The following is a 24,550-nucleotide window of genomic DNA, read 5'->3' as shown; positions in this document are numbered from 1 at the left end:
GTAAAGAGCTTCTGGGAAGCAATATATAATGAACTGAAAAAGATGTTAAAATACACTTTTGTTAAGAAAACAGAAGCCTTTCTGTTAGGGATTACAGGAAAGGAAATAAGAAGAAAAGACTGTAAACTTTTCCAGTATGCAGCTACGGCAGCAAGAATTTTATTGGCCCAGAAATGGAAACAAGAGGAAATACTGACGATTCAAGAATGGAGAATGAAATTGACTGACTATGCGGAACTGGACAAATTGACTGGGAAAATAAGATATGCCCGAAACCAAAAGTTCATCGAGGATTGGGGAAAAATTTGTAGATTATCTGAAAAATATATGTGAGGTGCAAACAATGCTAGTGGGGTTCCAAGAAGCACTGTAAAACTTTAAGAGGTATTGTTGAAAGAAAATAGAAAAAAATAATAATAATGAACGAATTCCTATGCCCCACAAATAACCCAGAGATGCATTTTAAATAAAAGCACACATTCTACTCATGTAAAAACAATAGGCAGGCCCCACAAATAACCCAGAGAAGCATTTTAAATAAAAGGACACATTCTACTCATGTAAAAAGCTGGTTCCCGGACCATCCGGGGGCCGGATTGAGAAGGCAAATGGGCCGCATCCGGCCCCCGGGCCTTAGTTTGCCTACCCCTGATTTACAGGATGAGTAAAACACTTTACAGGAAAAGTGCAAGATAACTTTTGCTTGGATGTAACCCTCACCCTAACCTCCACCACAAACCTACCAGGATGGATTGCTCAGCAAACAGGTCTTTTGGAAGTTCCCCAAAATTCCTTCAGACTCGCAGCCTTTCTCAACCTGTGGGTCCCCAGATGTTGTTGAACTACAACTCCCATCACCCCTAGCTAGCAAGGCTGGAGCTCAGGGATGATGGGAGTTGTAGTCCAACAACATCTGGGTCCCACAAGTTGAGAACCGCTGCTCCAGAGGAAGAAAGGGAAGGCACATAAGGAGGGAGGGATGCTAGCATTCTGCCCCATGCCTTCCCCCCCACGGCTCTTGGCCTATTCCCTGAACTCTGATCCCAAGATGACGACCAAAAGTTGGGAAGCTATATAAATGATTCCTTCAAAATGACTCTCCTGTTTACTGTTTGCTTGCTTACATTCAGAGTGAGCCGTCCACTCTCTCACTTCCTGGTTTCCTCCTTCCAAGTGACAACAGAAAGACCTGCATTTCTCCTCCAAAATATTAGTGTTTGCCAAGGGGGTGCTTGCCAAAATGCGCCCAAAATCATTATTCATAGGAATGGCTATGCTGCCCTCACACTATAAATTCCAAGGATGGTTTCTAGGAAAGGAAAGCTATGATAGAGGCATTTGTGGAATCCAGGATCAGGAAGGAGCCTGAAGTGGATAACTTCAACTCGCAATATTGTGTAAGTGTTTTATAGCCAGTTACCACGCAACTGGTGTTAAACGTTGAACTATTATGCCTTGAAACAACTTATGACGTAGACTGTTGATTTCCTGGAGTAGCTGTTTATTTGCTAACTTTATACACGCAGCCTGACACTCTACTCTCTTTTCATTAACAGAAGGCGACTCAGCAAGAGATATAATGTTAAAATAATTAACATTATTGTAATTGAGTACAGCAATTGATCAGAAGGTCGGTGGTTCAAATCCCCACAATGGGGTGAGCTCCCGTTGCTCAGTCCCTGCTCCTGCCAACCTAGCAGTTCGAAAGCACGTCAAAGTGCAGGTAGATAAATAGGTACCACTCCAGCGGGAAGGTAAACGGCGTTTCCGTGTGCTGCTCTGGTTCGCCAGAAGCGGCTTAGTCATGCTGGCCACATGACCTGGAAGCTGTACGCCGGCTCCCTTGGCCACTAAAGCAAGATGAGCGCCGCAACCCCAGAGTTGGCCACGACTGGACATAATGGCCAGGGGTCCGTTGTCATGCTGTTAGCTAGACAGAGGGGATTACTGAGTCTTGGGTATGAACCTCCCCCAAAAGAAATGGTATCAAGATGAAGAAGGCATGATGTTGGGAACTTGATATTGCAAAAAAAAAAAAAATCAGATATCACAGACAGGCGGAGCCAGTGTGGTTTGTTGGTTAGAGTGCTGAACTAGGACCGGGGAGACTGGGGTTCAAATCAGTCATTAAGTTCACTGGGCAACTGTGGGCCAATCACCATCTCTCAGCCTTAACCACTTTGCAGGCTCATTGTGCAAACAGAATAGGGAGGTGGGAATCACCTTCAGCCCCTTAGATGAAAGGCAGGATATAAAAATAACGATAAATTACTGGTTGCCAAGTGGTTTTGTGGTTTTTTTAATGGATTTCTCCCAAGAATGGCAAGCCTGGGGAAAACACAGCCGGCCTTTCAATGACAATGTCATGCGGTCAGCTGTGGAAAACTTGAAAGCAGGAGGAGACCCAAAGGTTTTCAGAAGTGGGATGATTTCCAGCAAAGCAGCCTGTTGCAACAGGACAAACAAAAGGACTTGTGGCACCTTAAAGGCCAGCCAGTTTTGTCGTGGCATCAGCTTTCATGTCCACCTGGCGCAGGAAGCACAATCCTCAATGTTGTAAACGGCCACAGCTCTAACGGAAATTGTTACTATGGGCCCATCAGCACTACACATTCAAAGCAGTATCAAACCACTTTAAAGTGTCACGCCTCTCCGCAAAAGAATCCAGGAAGCTATAGCTAAGTGTGCCAAGAGTTAGGAGACCCCTACTGCTCTCCCAGAGTTTCCTCCTAAGGGAGCTGGGCATGTTTAGCCTGGAGAAGAGGAGGTTAAGGGGTGATATGATAGCCATGTTCAAATATATAAAAGGATGTCACATAGAGGAGGGAGAAAGGTTGTTTTCTGCTGCTCCAGAGAAGCGGACACGGAGCAATGGATCCAAACTACAAGAAAGAAGCTTCCACCTAAACATTAGGAAGAACTTCCTGACAGTAAGAGCTGTTCGACCGTGGAATTTGCTGCCAAGGAGTGTGGTGGAGTCTCCTTCTTTGGAGGTCTTTAAGCAGAGGCTTGACAACCATATGTCAGGAGTGCTCTGATGGTGTTTCCTGCTTGGCAGGGGGTTGGACTCCATGGCCCTTGGGGTCTCTTCCAACTCTATGATTCTATGATTCCTGGGAAGAGGGATTTGGCTGTTAAACCACTCGGGGGAAACGGCAGTTTTGTGAGGGGTCTCCGAACAACTCTCAGTGGCAGTTCCCAGGATTCTTCAGGGGAAGCCCCAAAGAAGACTGTTTTAAAAGTGGGGTGATACAGCTTCAAATGTTCAACGCAGATGGAACCTTTCATTTCCCTCTAACCTCACAGCTTACAACTGTTTCCAAACATGTGCCTATACACCAACCAAAGATGGTTTAAACTCAACACATCTGATGAACCAAACTCTATCCCACAAAACCTATGCCCTAATGGTGTTTGTTCATATCTAAGGTGCCACAAGACTCACAGGGAAAGGCAGACCTGCCATGTTTGCAAGAGATTGTTGAATTCATAATTCTGAATTTTACATATGTACGTAAGGAGAGTCCCTGCTGAATCTGGCCAAAGGCCCACCTATTCCTGTCATTTCTTTCCTTTTAATTATCACGTTAGGCTTTCTTTTATTTTTTTACTACCCCTCCACAAAAGTTGAAGTGCAATATATAATAAGCAAAAAGGGCTTCCTGGTGGTGCTAGCCGTACTTCTCCCTTGCAGACAGCAGAGGGTGCATTTCCCTTCTTAAAGGTAAAGGGACCCCTGACCATTAGGTCCAGTCATGGCCGACTCTGGGGTTGTGGCACTCATCTCGCTTTATTGGCCAAGGGAACCGGCGTACAGCTTCCGGGTCATGTGGCCAGCATGACTAAGCCGCTTCTGGCGAACCAGAGCAGCGCACAGAAACATTGTTTACCTTCCCACTGGAGCGGTACCTATTTATCTACTTGCACTTTGACGTGCTTTCAAACTGCTAGGTTGGCAGGAGCAGGGACCGAGCAATGGGAGCTCACCCCGTCGCGGGGATTCGAACCGCCAACCTTCTGATCGGCAGGCCCTCGGCTCTGTGGTTTAACCCACTGCACCACCCGCATCCCTATATTTCCCTTCTTACATAGAACCAAACAGGGAGAGTAAATTGTGACAGTCCCTTAAGTATCTCCATGGTTGTGAAAGTTTGTGCAGCAATAAGAGAGAGAGCTACAAATCGGAAAGAGCCGCCCTGCAGTTAAAATCTTACCTCTTGCTATGAAGTCAAGGCCTTTGGCAAGTCTCCCCCTCTGTGGGTCTCAGCTTCCCACCTGAAACACTAGCCTCCCTTGCAAGGTTGTTGTAAGCGTCACAAGAGAACCACCTAGATGGCATTCTGTTGAGTATTCTAAAGCACTATAAAAATGCCACTTATTTTTTAGCTGCTTTGTTCTTCAGAGCCAGACTCCTGGTCAACCTAAGTCCGGAGCTATCTATTCTGGTTGGGGGGGGGAGTCGCTCTCTGGGGTTTCGAATCCCAGCTATTCGGTTCTTTCAGCTGAAGATATCAGGGATTCAACCAGAGACCCTCTTACAGGAAAAGCATTCCCTCTACCAATGCACCTTCACAACACCACTATAGGCTACATTCGTGTTTCCTAAGCTTTGGTCTCCAGCTGTTTTGGGACTACAGTTCCCATCATCCCTGACCGCTGATCCTGCTAGCTGGAGATGATGGGAGTTGTAGTCCTAAAACAGCTGGAGACCCAAGTTGGGCAAAACTTTTACTCCATCATGTAGCCCAGGGTATCTCAGAATGCTTTAATCCATTTTCTTTTCCCACCCACTCCAGTTTAGAAGCAGAACCAAGTTTAAATGTCCCCTCAGCCTGGGGACGTTGATCTGAACTGAGCACATTACCCCTCGCCTGTGCTAACACGCCCCACGATCCCCCCCTCCCCTTTTGTCAAACGCTTGATTTTAAGCTCCTCGGGGCAGGGAACTTCTCACGCGCCACTGACGGCGCTATACAAATAAAATATATCAACCGTGCATGCAAAAACCGAGATCCGATACTCCCTCTCCAAACAGGCAAAACACACATTCCTGGACCCTGGAAGCGGCTTGAGCTGAATCCGACCCAAAGAGCCCATAACAAGGAAGTGGCTTTTCCATTTACTCCTCCGGACCAATTAAACGCATAAAATAAAACATTCACGTGAGCCTGGCTTGTCTCAGTTAACTCCCCACCAAAAACAAAAGGGCACGTGTCATTTGCTGATTTGTGTTCAAGTTTCTGAAACCCACCCAAAAGTGTTTCCTACTTTCTCCCCAAGTGGCCCAACACATCCGGCGCGAAAGCCTCTCCCAAAATGCTGTGTTCCCCTTTCAAAAGCCACCAAACTCACCATCCTCCGAAACCGTTTCCTGATCTAAGACAAATACAGCCCCCCCCCCCGCCCCACAAGATCTCAGAGATGGTGGATGAGGGGCATTTGGGTAGCCAGGGGGGCAGGGGCATGGCAGCTGCCCCCCCGACTCTTAATCAAGTAAATAAGTAAAAAATACTTAGGTTAGAAACTGTATAAAGATTTTTTTCTGAGCACTTGGGGTCGAAAGAAAGTAATTTACAACTGTTGTGGAGACCTTTCATTCCGACTGAGCCAGGCAGAGAGGGGATGACGACAGGTGGGTGTCCCGCCCCTCCCTGCCCCCCCCACCTCCATCCTGCCCCCCAGACACTCCACGCGCGCTCACACAAAGCCGATTTCTCCAGATTTAAAAGGGAAGGGGTCTCCCCCGTTTTGCCACCCACCATCACAACACCCCCCCAAGTCCTGAAGCTTGGGGACCACCGCCCCTTCCCCCCCCCCCAATGGACTCACCATAGGGGCTGACGGCTTGGCTCCCCATGGCCCAGGGGGTGACTCGGTCTCCCCAGGAGCCACCTGATCCCAGAACTGGAGAATGCTTCGAAAGGGAGATTCTGATCTGGAACCTGTTGCTTAGCAGTTGCCTGCCAGCCTCCCTCCTCCCGCTTTGACATCACCGCCGCCCTGCCTGGCGCGGGAGAGACACACCTGCTGGCTGCGCTCACCTGCCTCTCAGCCCGGACACGCCCCCTGCGCGCGCGACCACGCCCACGCCACGCCCCCTGCCGCCGGCAGCGCGGCGCCTTGACCCGGCCAGAGGCTGGACGCGATCTCCTCCACCCTCCTTCTCCCCTCCTCTCTCGTTGCTCTTCGGGACCCCCCACCCAGCCACCCTGATTTTCAGCCTCATTCCACGTGCTCCAAAGTTTTCCCGGGAAAAAAACAACTCGGAAGCTCAACATTAGGGATCCGCCCCGCCCCCCCCAAAAAAAAACCGTGGACAAGGTTTGGCAGCAGTTTTGCAGAGAAAAACCCCGTGTTTTGCAGCAGCCCCCAAACTAATTGATACTCAAACAGGGAGGTATCACCCCAAAAACCAAACAATTTTTTTTTAGTCAGACCACAATAGGATATCAAACACTAAAAACTCCCCTGAAAAATATTTTTGCAGCATTTTGCAGAGAATATCTCATGTTTTGCGGTGGCTCACAAACTGAGTACGGTGGTACCTCGGGTTAAGAACTTAATTCGTTCCGGAGGTCCGTTCTTAACCTGAAACTGTTCTTAACCTGAAGCACCACTTTAGCTAATGGGGCCTCCCGCTGCCGTCATGCGATTTCTGTTCTCATCCTGAAGCAAAGTTCTTAACCCAAGGTACTATTTCTGGGTTAGCGGAGTCTGTAACCTGAAGCGTCTGTAACCCGAGGTATCACTTTAACAGAAACTCAAACCGATTTTGGGGTTTGTCACTCAGTGAAGCTGAAAAAAAGCTTCCTTGTTCCCAAGCGAAAGAACATCCACAATAACCTTGATCTCCTGGGGTTAGGGGTATACTGAGCTGAGGTGGGTCAGATCCAGAGCCGAAAAGTCAGGTGGCCACTCTCCCTCCTCCAAGGGATGCCGTTCTTAATTCCCAAAATATGGAACAGGGTCTACTAAGACAGCACATGGGTGCAGCCAGGATTTTGGTTAGGGGGGGCCAGGCTTTTGTGGGGAGGGGAATCTAAGATTTGTATTGATTTTTACTGATGGCTCCCTTGTCCATGTGCAGAAGCCATTAATATTTCCTGCACCACAAGCTTGCTTAGTGTCCTATTTATTAAAAGTATTTCTATCCCAGCTTTCTCTAAAGTCCAGAGGAAATCAGGATGAAAAAGAGGAATTAAGGAGAACGAAGACGACCCAAAATATCCAGAAGGTTTGGAATTTGACTGTATCAAGTTGTATAAGCAACACAAGACAGGTCCCAGCTCCCAAGGAACTTACAGTCTCAATCTGATAGGGAAAAGCAAGCGAAATGTTATAGAAGAAACAGAGGAGGAGGAGGAGCTCCCCCCCCCCCAATGTGCACCTCCACATTTATCTGTATGGCAAAGTTAGCTTTCAAAAGCCACTGGATCCCTGCCAGAAAGAAAAGGCGAAGGGAGAAGTTTGCCAGCTGCAGATTCTCCTCAACAGCGGAGAAAAGCTGGTAACCCTGTTTCCCCTTCTGTGCCACTGTAGAGACACTGGAGGTTACAACATTTCCGTATGTTAGTTGCATCCCCAGCAAAAACCTTGTGAAGTAAGTTAGCCCAACAATTTTGCAACCCTCAACTTGTGTCAGTGTTTGTATCCTGGTCTCTCTCCCACACAGGTATGAAATCTAATAAATTATTATTGTTGTTATTATTGTTGTTGTTGTTGTTGTTGTTGTTGTTGTTGTTGTTGTTGTTATTACTACTACTAATAATACGTGCCCCCTTCATGGATCACTGCCTTGCTGTGGTGAGGGGGCTTGAATAACTCAGAGAAGCTATGAACTATGCCATGCAGGGCACCCAAGATGGACAGGTCATAGTGGAGAGTTTTGACCAAACGTGATCCACCTAGAGGAGGAACCGGCACAGAATGGACCAGAGCACGCCAGGCACTCCTGTCTTCCACTGCCTCCCGCAGTTTGGTCAAACTCATGCTGGTAGCTTCGCGAACACTATCCAACCATCTCGTCCTCTGTCGTCCCCTTCTCCTTGTGCCCTCCATCTTTCCCAACATCAGGGTCTTTTCCAGGGAGTCTTCTCTTCTCATGAGGTGGCCAAAGTCTTGGAGCCTCAGCTTCAGGATCTGTCCTTCCAGTGAGCACTCAGGGGTGATTTCCTTCAGAATGGAGAGGTTTGATCTTCTTGCAGTCCATGGGACTCTCAAGAGTCTCCTCCAGCACCAGAATTCAAAAGCATCAATTCTTCGGCGATCAGCCTTCTTTATGGTCCAGCTCTGACTTCCATACATCACTACTGGGAAAACCATAGCTTTAACTATACAGACCTTTGTTGGCAAGGTGATGTCTCTGCTTTTTAAGATGCTGTCTAGGTTTGTCATTGCTTTTCTCCCAAGAAGCAGGTTGTACACACTGTTATAGGGGTGTCTCTCAAGTAAAAGGCACACTGAGCCTCCGGTGACAAAAGATGGATCCAGGAGCAGCCCCAAACTCCATTCCTATCCCAAAGAGGCAACTTGGCCACTCGGTCCAGATACAGAAGATTTATTAAATCAGCTTTAATCTGTTTACAAGCTCTCATCAACCAGGGGCAGCAAGGTAAGCAGCGGAAACTTATTCAGGTGAACTCTTTCCTCACAACATACCAGATTTAGGCTCCACCCAAAGGCAAATTAAAAGGTAAAGGTAAAGGTACCCCTGCCCGTACGGGCCAGTCTTGCCAGACTCTGGGGTTGTGCGCCCATCTCACTTAAGAGGCCAGGGGCCAGCGCTGTCCGGAGACACTTCCGGGTCACGTGGCCAGCGTGACATCGCTGCATCTGGCGAGCCAGAGCCGCACACGGAAACGCCGTTTACCTTCCCGCTGGTAAGCGGTCCCTATTTATCTACTTGCACCCGGAGGTGCTTTCGAACTGCTAGGTTGGCAGGCGCTGGGACCGAGCAGCGGGAGCGCACCCCGCCGGGGGATTCGAACCGCCGACCATGCGATCAGCAAGTCCTAGGCGCTGAGGCTTTAACCCACAGCGCCACCTGTGTCCCCAGAATTAGCTGATGTTAATTGAGAGAACGCAACTAACACCCAGGTTGTTTCGGTTTTTTAAACACAAGGGTGGGGGTGTTGGCCTAAGCAGCCAAGGGAGGGAGATGGAGAAACGAGGGGGGTTAACTCTTTCCCTGCCACAGACAACAAAACTGCCTGAAACCGCTATTTGTTTTTGCAATCACAACCCCATTCTTTGAGGAACTTCCTCCACAAAGCAGTTTACGGTCACCAATAAAAACCAGCTCTAGCTCCTATGTCAAGGTAAGTTCCTGTTGGCACCTAAATGTACATGGAGCTTGGAATTACGTCAAGCCCATAATTGCCAACTCTTGACACGGACTGTAATCAGTGTTTTTTTCCTAGAAAAAGAGATGCTGGAACTCACTACGAATGCCTCCCTTGTTCTCTTAGAATGGCAAAGGCGCCCACCTGAGAGGTGCCAGAAACTCAGTTCTGTCGAGTTCTGGCTGAGAAAAAGCCTGGGCCGTAATCCTGTAACTCACTTAACCTCAGGGAATACAAGAGAAGACGCAAAACAGGAGGATGCTGGAGATAATTCAAAACAATCTGCCCAGGAGATGCATCAAAACAGCCGCCAACTGTGGAGGGCAATTGGGCAGCAAGGCTGGGGTAGCAAATAGCACTCACAGCTCACAGTTCAAGGAAGGGATGTAGTTAAGGGATGAGGTGCCCACCCATTGCAGGCAGAAAGCCAGGTGTTTGTGTGTGTGTTTTTTTGTGTGTGTGGTCCAAACCATCACCTCTAGGGAGGTTGAGAAACTTGTCTTCTGCTTGGAACATTAGCAAGCCCCTAGGCACCGTGTGGGAAGGGCTGGGCTAGCCTTTCTTCTGCAACCCAAGATGGCTGTCCATGTAGACAGTACTGAGCAAAATGGACTGGTGGCGTGACTGCAGAAGTCTAGATTCTACAGTGCTTTTTCATATTGTCATTTTACGTTGTGAACCGTCCCGAGATCTACAGGGGACATAGCTGTCAACCGTCCCTTATTTGGCGGGAAAGTCCCGGGTTTCAAAGGAAGCAGCTCCTCTCCCTCCCTCCCTGCCAGCCAGGGAGGAGGAAGGCTCCAACTGTGTTGCTTGGCTGAGTTGCTCACCCAATAAGGAGTCTAAGAACGACTGGGGGGTGGAGCTTGCATGCCTTGTGCCAATCAAGTCGGCCGTGTTGCCTGGGGACTCGCCTTTGCTCAGCGCTTCCCAGCGGAGGTGACGGTGGTTTTCCTTGCTGCATCACCTTTGCCGGGTTGCTGTGCTGTGGGAACCACTGCTTGAGGCTTCGTTTGGCTGCTGGCTGGGCTTTCTGCCTTTGGCTCGGAGGGGCTCAGAAGTTGAACATACCTCTGGTCTGAAAATCCCTTATTTTGGCTGCTGGTCCCTTATTTTTAAGGCTGCTGGCCCCTTATTTTTAAGGCTGCTGGTCCCTTATTTTCAAATCTGTAAGTTGACAGCTATGACAGGGGACAGGGCAGCATGCAAATTTAATAAATAATACTAATACATTCTTATGAAGGGAATATGGAGTCAGCGACCTGTGAAAATGGCTCACAGCCACGTTCTATATATCAGAACACTAAATACCTGTGAGATCACTTACACATACACACAAGTGGACCTGTTTCCCTGCAAATTTCCTTTCTTCCTCTGAGAGGCAGGTCTGGATTTTATTCTGTGAAGGGTCTACATCTTTTATAACCTTTGCTATGTTCCTGTATCACTTGGAATATAGTGCTGTCATGCAATGGGTTGCTGGTTATATTGCTTTCGGCCTGCAATGGCATTGAAATGTATATTGTATCTGTCATTCATTGATAACTTTTAATGATTTACAGTTTGTTTCAGGATGATGACTTTGAAACGCCGTAACGTGCTTGTAATCAAATTATTTGCTAAGTTGTGTTACAATTTTAAAATGATTTTGGGTCTCATTGCTATTGTGATGATGTGCAGATTTTCATTTCTCCTGTGTTGTGAAATGCTTTGAACATATTTACATGCAAACGTGGGACGCAAATTCAAATAAATAAATCTAGCCAACAGTTAGGGCTGCTTATCTGAATCTGGCCTCCCAGGCTGACACCCTACTTGCCCATGGACTGTCTCGCCGGAGTGGTGCATGCTCTAGTTATATCTCGCTTGGACTACTGCAATACGCTCTATGTGGGGCTACTTTTGAAGGTGACCCGGAAACTGCAATTAATCGAGAATGCGGCAGCTAGACTGGTGACTGGAAGTGGCCGCTGGGACTACATAACACCAGTCCTGAGAGATCTGCATTGGCTCCCAGTACGTTTCTGAGCACAATTCAAAGTGTTGGTGCTGACCTTGAAAGCCCTAAATGGCCTCGGTCCAGTATACCTCAAGGAGCATCTCCACCCCCATCATTCAGCCCGGACTGATTAAGATCCAGTGATTAAGCCCGGATTAAGATCCAGTGCCTAGGGCCTTCTGGCAATTCCTTCATTGCAGAAAGTGAGGTCACAGGGAACCAGGCAGAAGGCCTTCTCAGTAGTGGCACCTGCCCTGTGGAACGCCCTCCTACCAGATGTCAAGGAAATAAGCAGCCATCTTATTTTTAAAAGACATTTGAAGGCAGCCCTGTTTAGGGAATTTTTTAATATTTAATGCTGTATTGTTTTTAACACTCGATTGGGAGCCGCCTTGAGTGTCTGGGGAAACTCAGCCAGATGGGCGGAGTAATAATAATAATAATAATAATAATAATGCACTGTGATGTACCTCAACCATTGTTTCTATAAATGGAGACACCAGCAAAGGCCTCTTTCTCCTCTCCCCCTACTCAAAACCACACAGACATGCAGAGCAAGATTGGCTTTAGCAAAGGCTTCCCTTTTAATTTTGCCCCTCACCACTTCCCTGCCATTTAGCTCTGCCTTGGCTGGTGCCAGGAGCAGCCGAGATGCTTCGTGAGAGAGCCAGGTTCTTCCTGTCAAAGCCTCTCTTGCTCTTCCCGTCGTGGGATGGGGCTTTGAAGAGTCCTTTGCCCACCTCTAGCTTCCTGCATGGGGGAAGTCAGTAGACAGGGCCGATGCTTGCTGCCCCCTTTTCAAATGAAACTAGGGCCCTCTGTTAAAACTGGGTTGCAGGCACTCCACCTTGGCAGGCCAAAAAATGACGTCCTCTTCCGTCAACACAAGATGGATGAGGCTGCAAAGGCTTATCTAAACCAACAGCCCTCTCCCCAACTCGTGACTCCTGGCAACTAATATTCAGAGGCAAACTGCTTCGAACAGTGGAGGGGGAACATAGCATTTGTGACTAGTAGCCACTGACCGCCTGATCTGCCACAAATTTGTCTAACCCCACTTGTAAAGCCATTTAGGATAACGGACATTGCTACTGTCCATTCCATTATGCGCCGTGTGGAGGGAAAAGTAGTTTCTTTTATCTTCTTTGAACCTTCCAAACTTCTGCTCCACTGGATGGGCCTGAGTTCTGGAATTGTAATAAAAAATGTAAGGTCTTATATATATATGTTCATAAATGTACCAACCAAGCATGTACATGGAGATGTGGACCACATGTCTGGAGCAGCACAGGAAGACCGTCCTGAAACCATTTTGACCCCCAAACTGACCAAATGTTTTCTCTGCAAAGAGGGAGGAGGTGAGGGAACCTTCCCATTGTCTCAGGAATTGGGTAACCACCATCTCAAAGGAATGGCCAGACTACCAGAAAAGGCAACCAGATAAGGCATTATCAGATAACCTGGCAGACAGGAAAAACAACATTCAAATTTCTGTTGTAGACCGCCTTTTCTGTGATGTAGGAATGATGTTTGTGGGGGGGGGGTCCTTGGGTTACACCCCTTCTGTGATGTATGTATGATGTATGGAGGAGTGGTCTATATAAGGGCAGGCACACCTTTGTTCTGGGTTCCTCCTCCTTCTACTGCGGGTGAGGGGAGCACCCTGTTGCAACAGTTCAATAAAGATCAGGCTTACTAGCTGCTTTGCTTCTCAACATTCTCTGGTTGGCCTCTGTTATTTTCTCCTACCAATGGAGAACCTACAACCGACTCTATAAGGGCTCTTGTGTCCCCATAAAGGAATAAGGGCAGATTTTGTTTATTACAGAATCCTCCAATGAACTTTGAGGGATGGGTGGGGATCTTGCTGAGCTTCTGGGATTCTCAGAGGACGTCTGCAAGGTCGTGTGACTACACAGACAAGGCCTTGCCCCCCCCCCCCAAATCCAGAGAGCTACAAAAACCTGCAAACGAGCATTCAGATGCTTCTTATCCACACATTCCCTAGCCAGGAATGAGTCAAGAAGGGGAAAAACCACACCATTGCTTCAAGTTTGTATCAAAAAATTGCCAGATGCCAACGTTTATTGGTTTTTATGGCCCCAGAAAATTACAGTTTAAAAAACAAAATTGTGAAAACCCATAGAAAAGAGAGAAGATAGAGAGGGAGAAAGATAAGGCTGGCCCCTCAAAACTGAATCAATACTTCTGCTGTTCCAGAGGTTGAAAGGAGATACAGCTATGGGACCGTCACGGGCATCACCGAGCTTGGAAAAACCTTGGCTCCAGTTCTTCTCACTGAAACTTGTGTCACACGCACACAACACACGCACAAAAGGTAAACATTAACTTGGCCCCCAAACAAGAAAAAGGCCACTAAAAAACATCCCCCCCCCCCTTCAGCTGACATGGCGCATCAGACAGAAAGCAGGACAGCGACACGCGCATACACCACCCCACCAGGAGGAGGCAGCGTTATATCTGAATGCAACCCTCAGGCTCCTCACTGCTCGATGTCGGCTTGTCCTCCGTCAACAACCACACTGCAAGATGGGGGTCTGATCCCCCAGAGTCTTTCCTCACAAACAGGAGCCTGTTTGGCGGGCCTGTCCGTGAGTCAGCGTCAGGCGATTACTTGCGGCGTGTGGTTGTTGAAGGAAGAAGACCGCCGGCCCCAGGCGCAGGGCTCAAAGTGTGGCCCCGCTTTGGTGCCTGCGCACAAGCAACGAGCACCAAAGAGGAAAGTCCCGTGTGCAAAGGTTTCCCCAGTTGGCAATGAAGGATGCAAAAGTGTAGGTGGCTCAGAAGTTATACTGGCCTGGCTATGCGCATCAGGCCCAAGGCCTCCAGCTGCGCATGCAACCTTTGACCTCTGCCCTCTCCAGGCCAGAGATGGGGACGCTGCGGCCTCCCAACCCCCACAGCAAGATGCAGTGTAGCCATCTCTGAAAGGCCATCCATTGCTCTGTCCAAGGGGCTGGCGACCTTTCGCCCCTCCAGATGTGGCCGGACTACAGCTCCCATCATCCCTTGCCGCTGGCCATGCTGGCTGGGGCTGATGGGGGATGTAGTCCAATTGTGTCTGGAAAGGTTTTGCACCAAAGCAGAGAGGCTCCTTTGGCTTTCACCTCCCTGGAACAGGAGAGAGTTTTTCTCAGTCCTCCTTTGCCAGCCGGACTGTTTCTTTCCAGGCAAACTCTTCCTCTTTGTGGAAGGTGTGGGGGAGAAAGGAGGAACTCCTGCGCTTCCATCTCACTTGCCGTAGGAGAGCAGGCCGCAGCCGGCTGGAGAAGGAGGGGAGAGGAAGGGTCCCGACACCCAGGTCTGGCAGCTGGGCCCGGCTCAGGCCTGCGTGGCAGGGAGGTTGCTGCTGTCGGGGAGGCCGTCCTGGTGCGCCTCCAGGCGGGCAAGGCGGCTTTGCTCCAGGGCGATGGCCTCGGCCGAATGCTTGCACTTCTCTGAGCCGCACTGGCATGTAAAGTATTTGCTCTTGATGTCCCAGAAGCGGTCGCCGTAGTCAAACCTGGAGGGCAGAGCAGGGGAAGAGGGAAAGGAGGAAGAAGAGAAGAAGAGGAGTTTGGATTTGATATCCCGCTTTATCACTACCCTAAAAGGTAAAGGTAAACCCCTGACCTTTAGGCCCAGTCGTGGCTAACTCTGGGGTTGCGGCGCTCATCTCGCTTTATTGGCCGAGGGAGCCGGTGTACAGCTTCCGGGTCATGTGGCCAGCAGGACTAAGCCGCTTCTGGCGAAACAGAGCAGTGCATGGAAATGCCGTTTACCTTCCCACCGGAGCGGTATCTATTTATCTACCCGCACTTTGACATGCTTTCGAACTGCTAGGTTGGCAGGAGCAGGGACCGAGCAACGGGAGCTCACCCCGTCATGGGGATTCAAACCACCAACCTTCTGATCGGCAAGTCCTAGGCTGCGTGGTTTAACCCACAGCGCCACCCGCGTCCCTATCACTACCCTAAGGAGTCTCAAAGCGGCTCACATTCTCCTTTCCCTTCCTCCCCCACAACAAACACTCTGTGAGGCGAGTGGGGCTGAGAGACTTCAGAGAAGTGTGACTGGCCCAAGGTCACCCAGCAGCTGCAGCTGCAGGTGGAGGAGCGGGGAAGCGAACCCAGTTCACCAGATTACGAGACTACCGCTCTTAACCACTACACCACAGGGTGAAGTTTCTGTGGGGGCAGACAGGAGCCTCACCTTGTGACAGCAGGCACTGACCCTGCACTGGTGTATCTAAGTACAGTCATACCTCAGGTTACAGATGCTTCAGGTTGCGTTTTTTTGGGTTACAGACGTGCTGAAATCGGGAAGTACCAGAACTGGTTGCTTCCGGGTTTTGGTCACGCATGCGCAGAAGCACTAAATAGCGCTTTCCGCATGCGCAGAAGCGCCGAATCGCGGATGTGCCACTGTGGGTTGCGAACGTGCCTCCCGCACGGATCACGTTTACAACCCGAGTGTCCACTGTAGCTGGAAGCAAGTGGTTGCCAACCTTTCGGGGTCAGCCGTGGACACGTTTGCAGGCCACAGAACCAGCAACTTGGGGGTGGTGTTAGCCACAGTGGGTGGAGGTGGAACATACCAAGCCGCCAAGTAGGGAGAGTGGGTACTATAAATGTGCCAGGACTCCCCCTACTTGTGAGCCCCACCTGCTGGAATTGCCCCTGAAATGCAATATAGGCTTGGGGAAAACCCACTCATATTGGCTAATGAAAGTTTCTTTCAAGCCTAATTCCAGAAGGGGGGGGCGAGGGACAGGTTCGTGTAAGGTAAAGGTAAAGGGACCCCTGACCATTAGGTCCAGCTGTGGCCGACTCTGGGGTTGCGGCGCTCATCTCGCTTTACTGGCTGAGGGAGCCAGCGTACAGCTTCCGGGTCATGTGGCCAGCATGACTAAACCACTTCTGGAGAACCAGAGCAGTGTACAGAAACGCCGTTTACCTTCCCACCGGAGCGGTACCTATTTATCTACCCGCACTTTGACGTGCTTTTGAACTGCTAGGTTGGCAGGAGCAGGGACCCCCCGTCACGGGGATTTGAACCGCCGACCTTCTGATCGGCAAGTCCTAGGCTCTGTGGTTTAACCCACAGTGCCACCCGCGTCCCTTACAGGTGCCTGCAGAGGCCAGGAATAACCTCCAAAGGCCCATGCGTATCCATGGGTACCATGCTGAAAGTGGGGTGTGTGTGTGTCTGCATACCTGCATACTTTTGACACACCTGCCATCGGCAGGTAGCCCTTGGAAGGAGGTGGTCAACCCTCAGCCAGGCCCTTGTGCTGAAACAGGGTTAGCATGACTGATGGAGAGGGGAGGGACTGCTCTTCATCAAGGGAAAGACAGCCAGAACCCCCACCAAGATCGGCATTAACTGTTAACCCTTGACAACCTGTGCCTGAACTGGTGTTTTCCTCTTCCCTCCTCTTCCTATTTCCTCACGTGTCGTATCTTTTTTAAAAAAAAGTTTGTGAATCTTAAAGGGAAGGACTGTCTTGGTGATGATGTTTTTTTTCTTGCAAGCCTTTTTTGGCTAAAGGGTGGAGGGGGAAAATGGCTCAATCAAGGTCTCTTATCTCCACTGACCCTAGCTCTTCGCCGGTCTGAATGTCCCGGCTGCTGAAGAAGGCAATGCGTGGGAAACGCAGGTCCTGGTGAAGCATGAATACCCGCACGGGGATGATGTTTGGGTCGCACAGGTGGTTGATGAAGCGGCTGACGTTCCCGTAATAACGTGCGTCGATGCAGTAAACCTCACCGTCCTGCAAGGTGTAGAGGGAGGGAGATCAGACATAGGGGGAACCTGGACAGTTTCCAGGGCTTTACGTCCACCCAAGACCAAAGAGACCTGGGGCATCCACCATAAAGGGTGGGTGGGGAGTCCCTCCACCAAGGAATTATAATCCCCAGATTCCTAGATTTTCTTTTTAAGAAAAAAAAGGAAGTTTCTAGCATTTGTAGAAGCTGAGATCTGGGGCAAAATGTGCAGGCACTCGTCTACTCATTTTGGGGGTGAGAAACTAGCCTGCTCCCCCACTCCAGTGTTTTATGCCACCACCTCCCTGGAAATTTCCTGCTGATGACCCTGAAACAGCTAATAATAATAATAATAATAATTTATTATTACTACTACTACTACTATTATTTATACCCCTCCCACTCTGGGCAGCTCCCCACAGAATATTAAAAACACGATAAAACATCAAACATTAAAGCTTCCCTAAAGGGGGCTGCTTTCAGATGTCTTCTAAAAGCCAGATAGTTGTTTATTTCCTTGCCACTACCGAGAAGGCCCTCTGCCTGGTTCCCTGTGACCTCACATCTCGCAGTGAGGGAACCCGGGTTGCAAGACCTAGCACTTTCAATTCCTAAACGTTGACCAATTTAACTCAGGTTCACCCTGATCTGCTTCCCTGAGCTGGGGCCCTTCCTTTCTAAGAGAGGATCCCTCTCTTCAGATACCCAACTCCCACCCAGGCAAACCTATATAGCTGCAAACAATGACGCTTTAAGTGTGCTTTAAGTGCATTATGCAAACGTGACACTAAATGGCGATGGTGTGCAAATTCAATATATTTTTCCAAACTTTCTCTTTTTTAAAAAGCATTTCCACAGTGTTTTTGTGTGTGTCTAGATTTCACCCGGGAGCCTGGATAGCCTCACCTTATTGTCCAGATCGAACAGGTACGAGTCGTCTTCCCTGACATCAGCTTCTGCATCAGAAATCAGTTCCCCCACATACCTTCAGGCAGGAAAACGTGGGAGATGTGAGAGAGGGGCTTTGCTGGGCAGCTGCTCCTTGAAGCAGGCAAAGTCTAGTACTGAAACCCCAAAGTTTGGAGAGGAGGGCCTCTCTGCCTCCCTCCTTACCACCCACCCACCAACCCCAACGCCTCTCCAGATGTAGCTGGAGCCTCGGGGTCGGGGAAAAGGGAAAGGCAAGCTTTCCTCCAGCACCAACTCACTCGCATATAAAGGTTCCTTGGGGAATCGTCTGCAATGCCCGGACACCCCATCCCATCTTGGCTGTGCGGTAGAGCTGCAGGCGGACCCTGAGGTGAAGGGAGAACAGAAGGACACTGGTTTCCAGCAGGCTAGAGAGACACGCAGAAACTTGCGGTGGGGCCTGTGTCCCCTTTCCATGGTTTTAGAGGTTCTGAACACAGCAGCAACAACAAAAAAGGACTCACTTGATACCGCTCTGAACCACACGGTTCTTGCAGTTTCTCCAGCAGGTGCAGGCCTGGTTGCATTCGAAGATCAGGGGCGGCTCGATCTTGTTGAACTCTTGCAGCAAACGGCCGTCCTGCAAGAGGGGGAAGAACGGGAAGGAGAGGGTAAGGAAGTTGGCGGAGGAGATATTGTGGCAACGCTGCTGCCGTTTCCCTATTGCCTTTCGAATCTATAGCCAGAGATTAAAATAGGGCTTGCCTGAGATATTGAGATAACAACAACAACAATTTATTATTTATACCCCGCTCATCTGGCTGGGTTTCCCCAGCCACTCTGGGCGGCTTCCACTAAAATACAATAACCTATTAAACATTAAAAGCTTCCCTAAAGGGGGCTGCCTTCAGATGTCTTCTAAAAGTTTGGTAGTTATTTTTCTCTTTGACATCTGGTGGGAGGGCGTTCCACAGGGCGGGTGCCACTACCGAGAAGGCCCTCTGCCTGGTTCCCTGTAATTTGGCTTCTCGCAGCGAGGGAACCGCCAGAAGACCCTCGGCACTGGACCTCAGTGTCCGGGCAGAATGATTTCCCTGTCAACATGTGTGGACAAAATCCCTCCAGGGATTTTGACCGCAAAATGGAAACTCTGCCCATGGGACAGTGGTCTGTTATCTTCAGGGAACTGTTTCCTGTTGACGTGTCTGCGGAGGAGCTCTGAAAGTACACCTTGAAACCCGTTTGCCCTGCAAAGGGTTCCCTGATGTTCTCCAGGGCCTGGTAATTTGACAGTGGCCAGGCACTGAGCAGATGGAGTTGACACCAGGGACCCCTGGCGCACATCTGGCCTAATCTTGCCCACCCACTCTTGGCTCTGCCTACCAAAATCACCAGCACCCAGTTGACTTTTCCCGTGGGTCGACAGCCCTGCAAAGAAAAGAAAGGTTCCTCACCCTGGCCTTAGATCAGGGGTTGAGGAGCCTTTTTGGGCCAGAACTTTCTCTCACACTGCTGGCCAACGTTTGACACAGGTGGGCAGGAGAAACCTACCTGTCACTCACCCGACACCATGACAAAGTCAGGTAGACAATCCTGCCCACCTGCCAAAGGTGATCCATGGGAGGGAAGAGGTGCGCTTTGCTAGTGTGTTCCCCAAACTCCAAGTACCCAGGAGGGAAGAGTTTAATTTTACTCAATGTATATACATCACTGAGGGACGCGGGTGGCGCTGTGGGTTAAACCACAGAGCCTAGGACTTGCCGATCAGAAGGTCAGCAGTTTGAATCACCGCAAGGGGGTGAGCTCCCGTTGCTCAGTCCCTGCTCCTTCCAACCTAGCAGTTCGAAAGCACACCAGTGCAAGTAGATAAATAGGTACCGCTCTGGTGGGAAGGTAAATGGCGTTTCCGTGCACTGCTCTGGTTCGCCAGAAGCGGCATAGTCATGCTGGCCACATGACCTGTACGCTGTACGCTGGCTCCCTTGGCCAATAAAGCGAGATGAGCGCCACAACCCCAGAGTCGGTCATGACTGGACTTAATGGTCAGGGGTCCCTTTACCTTTATATACATCACTTCCTGCTATATAAATATATAAGGGATTCACAACCAAGGTAAACAAATATGATACACACACAAAAACATTGTGAAGAACAGTTTTAACCACACCACATCATAATATTGATGCTGTTCAAATGAACACGAAATCAAAAACCCTTTCAGCTGTTGCTAAAAGGTCTCTTTGGGGAGAGAATTCCACAAATGAATCTAAGCACCAAAGCCCCCTTCCGGTTCAACCAAACGGAGACCATATCCCACTCTGACAAAAAAAGGGGGTGCCAGTTTATATACTCCACCTAGTAGTTTTCCTGACATTTCAAGGTTTCCACCTTTCCAGGTCAGCTTTCAAGCCACTTATACTCCCTCAGTCACTCACCTTGTCATACCAGCAGCGGATGCTCAGCTGCCCGCATAAGCAGTTGCTGGAGGAACAGTCATCCTGGCAGGTGCAATGCTGGGAATGTGAAAAGACAAGGTGTGAGATGGATGCCACACAAGGGGAGGGAGAGGTACCAGCCCCCACCTGGGGCAAAGCCAGTGTGGTGTAGTGGTTAAGAGCGGTAGTCTCGTAATCTGGGGAACCGGGTTCGCTTCCCTGCTCCTCCACATGCAGCTGTTGGGTGACCTTGGGCCAGTCACACTTCTCTGAAGTCTCTCAGCCCCACTCACCTCACAGAGTGTTTGTTGTGGGGGAGGAAGGGAAAGGAGAATGTGAGCCGCTTTTAGACTCCTTAAAGGGAGTGATAAGGCGGGATATCAAATCCAAACTCTACCTGCAGCCCACAGGCAGGCCAACCCAGGTGTACCGCCTTGCCAACTTGGGGAGGCAAAGGAGGAGGTTGGAGCAGGCACTACAAGAGGGGTTTTGCCAATGTGGCGCCCTTGAGATCTTCCCCATGGCCCCTGCAAAGCCTCCCCTGTCCCCTACTCCTCCAGCACTGCCCCCTTAAACACAAGGTACTGGGGATGGTTAACACCGGCCCCCTTAAGAAATCAGATGTCCAATTCCAGATTAGCACAGCGATAGCCTTTTCCGGCTCCTTGCTAAAAATGTTTTGTTCTTTAAAACTGTCCCTTTTCGTCTCAGAAACTGTTTTTATTTTTGGAAGGAGGGCAGTCGCTACGAAGCCCAGGTTGCCCAGCCAATGGAAGTACCTGCAAATGGGTGATGTTGCGGTCGATGTTCATGGTGGAAGTCTCGCAGTTTTCCGAGATGTATTTGTAATCCTCTGGGCAGGGCTCATCGTCCACGGAGTTGACACAGGGAATGGGGACGTTCTCGTAGCCACGGGCTACGTCCCTGGAAAGAGAGAGAGCTTTAAAGGTATGTCGTGTGCGCAGCCAAAGTGATGTCTTTTTGAGTACAGTGGTACCTCAGGTTACATACGCTTCGGTTTACAGACTCCGCTAACCCAGAAATAGTGCTTCAGGTTAAGAACTTTGCTTCAGGATGAGAACAGAAATTGTGCTCTGGCGGCGTGGCGGCAGCAGGAGGCTAAAGTAGTGCTTCAAGTTGTGCGTTTTCAGGTTGCGTCCCGCGGTGACCCGGAAGTAACGGAAAAGGTTACTTCCAGGTTTCGCCGTTCGCCCATGCACAGACGCGCAAAATGATGTCATGCGCAGAAGCGGTGAATCGCGACCCGCACGTCCGCAGACGTGAGTTGCATTCTTTTCAGGTTGCGAACGGGCCTCCGGAACGATCCCGTTCACAGCCAGAGGTACCACTTTATTGTTATTATTATTATTATTATTACTACTGCTGCTGCTGCTGCTGCTGCTGAGACAGAATGGATGCAATTCTCTGCTAGGTCCACACAGAGACAGCCATACAAGCACCACCTTGTCCAGGAGGGAGGGGTTGGTGGCAGACCCCCTTCCCTCAAACAGACACGACCTCAAACGCACCTGCTGATGATGCGCTCAGTGCGCACGGAGCGGTTCATGATCCCTTGCCGGATCTTGCGGTTCAGCTGCAGGGCAAACCACACCTCCGAGTTCTCCAAGGTCAGGTCCAAGGGAGTGTCCCCTTCTTTGTTCCGCACTTCAGTGTCGGCCCCCCGGGACAGGAAGAGGCTGCACAGGGGGAGGAAGAGAGGATTAGAGCCAAAGGTGTCGTGGCGCCCAGCCTGCCTCCAACCCCCCTGCAATGCGGAAGGGAACCCTGGCCGGTCTTACAGGACACACTCGTGGTAGCTCTCCCGCGCGGCTATGTGCAGAGGCGTGTCTCCGTGGAAATTGACCGCGTGGAGGTCGCACTGGGCGTTCAGCAGGACTTCCGCAATCTCCGCGCTCCCCGTGAAGGAGGCCCAGTGCAGGCAAATGTTCTCTTCCTGGTTGGGAGAAGAGGGAGGAGTTACAGGAGGATATGATTCTGTCTGGGGGGGGGGTTACTATTATTGCAAGGGAGGAAAGGCAGCATAAAGGAACAGAGCAAAGAGAACACTAGGAGAGACTTTTGATTGTAGCTCTACGCGTTCAGCAGGCGCGCTGAGAGAATGAAGATTCCTTCTGGTGCTTTTTCAAGCTATAGTTACTTGATAAGAACAGGGCTTCTCTAAATTTTAAGAACGTGCATGCTTGCCTAACTTAAAGTAGATCAGTTGGGAGTCGTTCTTGAGTGAATATTTTGAATAATTTATTTTATGTAACGGACAGAATTAAAATCAGAAGTCCTTTTTATTTTTCTTCTAATTTTGGGTGTTCCTTTGGCATTTTCTTTTTTCTCTCTCTCTGGTTTTGTTTTTATTTAGACTGGTTTCTTTTATCTTCTTGTGTTATGAAAAAGCTTTAATAAAATCTTATTTAAAAAAAACAAAAACTTGCACACGTTTCACGTCGCTCTAGTGTTCATCTCTGAAACGCATGGAGCTGCAATAAAAAGTCTTACACCAGGGAGTTCCGGAGCCCAATTCTCCTCTTTGCTCTGTTTTACAAACAGCTACTAGGTCACGATGGATATGCATTTCTCCCATGCAGATCTATGCAAGTTGAACTGATTATCCCACTTGTTAGAAAGCAACAGGCTTCAGGGTCAGAACCACAAGTGCAGCAGAAGGGGGTGACAGAACGTTGAGGTGACTGGGTGGACTGTACCACTCAAGGCTTCAAGTGGGATGGGGGTCACATTTATGGAATGCTCACCCACATTAAAAACAACAGAAAACCAGCACATTAAGAGGTAGGCTAGAACATTTCCAGTGCTTTCTATTGGCAGAGAGTTGTGTGCTTTTTAAAAACGTGAATGCACATTTTCTTCTAAAAAATATTATTAATAATTATTAAATTTGTGATAAATTTGATAAGTGAAGGTCCTGTGTGAGTGTCTGGAGGCGGTTGGAGGATGGATGGTGGCTAACAGGTTGAGGATGACAAGACAGAAGTGCTGTTTTGGGGGGACAGTAGGTGGTTGGATGTGGAGGACTCCCTGGTCCTGAATGGGGTGACTGTGCCCCTGAAGGACCAGGTGTGCAGCCTGGGAGTCATTCTGGACTCAGAGCTGTCCATGGAAGCGCAGGTCAAATCTGTGTCCAGGGCGGCTGTCTACCAGCTCCATCTGGTACGCAGGCTGAGACCCTACCTGCCCACAGACTGTCTCACCAGAGTGGTGCATGCTCTAGTTATCTCTCGCTTGGACTACTGCAATGATCTCTATGTGGGGCTACCTTTGAAGGTGACCCGGAAACTGCAATTAATCCAGAATGCGGCAGCTAGACTGGTGACTGGGAGCAGCCGCCGAAACCATATAACACCAGTCCTGAAAGAACTACACTGGCTTCCAGCACGTTTCCAAGCACAATTCAAAGTGTTGGTGCTGACCTTTAAAGCCCTAAATGGCCTCGGTCCAGTATACCTGAAGGAGCATCTCCACCCCCATGGTTCTGCCCGGACACTGAGGTCCAGCGCCGAGGGCCTTCTCAGTAGTGACACCCGCCCTGTGGAATGCCCTCCCACCAGATGTCAGAGAGAAAAATAACTACCAAACTTTTAGAAGACATCTGAAGGCAGCCCTGTTTAGGGAAGCTTTTAACGTTTAACAGGTTATTGTATTTTAGTGTTTTGTTGGAAGCCGCCCAGAGTGGCTGGGGAAACCCAGCCAGATGGGCGGGGTATAAATAATAAATTATTATTATTATTATTACTGCCCTTCATCCAAAGATATCAGAGTGGTTCACAGCATAAAAATGAAAAATTAAAAACACAAAATACATGATACAATCACGAATAAAAACAAAACAACCCCATAACGTTTCCGAGCACAATTCAAAGTGTTGGTGCTGATCTTTAAAGCCCTAAACGGCCTCGGTCCAGTATACCTGAAGGAGCGTCTCCACCCCCACCGTTCAGCCCGGACACTGAGATCCAGTGCCGAGGGCCTTCTGGCGGTTCCCTCATTGCGAGAAGTGAGGTTACAGGGAACCAGGCAAAGGGCCTTCTCGGTAATGGCGCCCGCCCTGTGGAACACCTTCCCAGCAGA

The 24,550-nt window shown here is 49.5% G+C and overlaps 2 protein-coding genes across 4 annotated transcripts in view; both read right to left on the bottom strand.

Moving 5' to 3' along the window:
- The window catches only part of SLC44A4 (solute carrier family 44 member 4), a 66,863-nt gene extending 61,002 nt beyond the window's left edge, over positions 1 to 5,861 (bottom strand). Inside the window, exon 1 of the mRNA XM_081903490.1 lies at positions 5,830 to 5,861. Within this exon, the coding sequence (XP_081759616.1) occupies positions 5,830 to 5,857 (28 nt within the window). The 5' untranslated portion in view covers positions 5,858 to 5,861. The remainder of the gene's footprint in view (positions 1 to 5,829) is intronic.
- Positions 5,862 to 14,500: 8,639 nt separating this feature from the next.
- The window catches only part of EHMT2 (euchromatic histone lysine methyltransferase 2), a 38,631-nt gene continuing 28,581 nt past the window's right edge, over positions 14,501 to 24,550 (bottom strand). For all 3 annotated transcript variants that reach the window (XM_081901378.1, XM_081901379.1, XM_081901380.1), the window contains 9 exons: positions 22,252 to 22,406; positions 21,982 to 22,149; positions 21,232 to 21,376; positions 20,453 to 20,530; positions 18,542 to 18,657; positions 18,317 to 18,403; positions 18,015 to 18,093; positions 16,938 to 17,113; positions 14,501 to 14,863 (listed from right to left, as the gene is read on the bottom strand). In XM_081901378.1, the coding sequence (XP_081757504.1) occupies positions 14,683 to 14,863; positions 16,938 to 17,113; positions 18,015 to 18,093; positions 18,317 to 18,403; positions 18,542 to 18,657; positions 20,453 to 20,530; positions 21,232 to 21,376; positions 21,982 to 22,149; positions 22,252 to 22,406 (1,185 nt within the window). In that variant the 3' untranslated portion in view covers positions 14,501 to 14,682. The remainder of the gene's footprint in view (positions 14,864 to 16,937; positions 17,114 to 18,014; positions 18,094 to 18,316; positions 18,404 to 18,541; positions 18,658 to 20,452; positions 20,531 to 21,231; positions 21,377 to 21,981; positions 22,150 to 22,251; positions 22,407 to 24,550) is intronic.

This window comes from Podarcis melisellensis (genome assembly GCF_964234715.1).
Source record: "Podarcis melisellensis genome assembly, chromosome: 2".
Classification (NCBI taxonomy): Eukaryota; Metazoa; Chordata; class Lepidosauria; order Squamata; family Lacertidae; genus Podarcis; species Podarcis melisellensis.
Note: the sequence above shows the minus strand (reverse complement) of the source record. Positions and strands in the feature narration are given on the sequence as shown.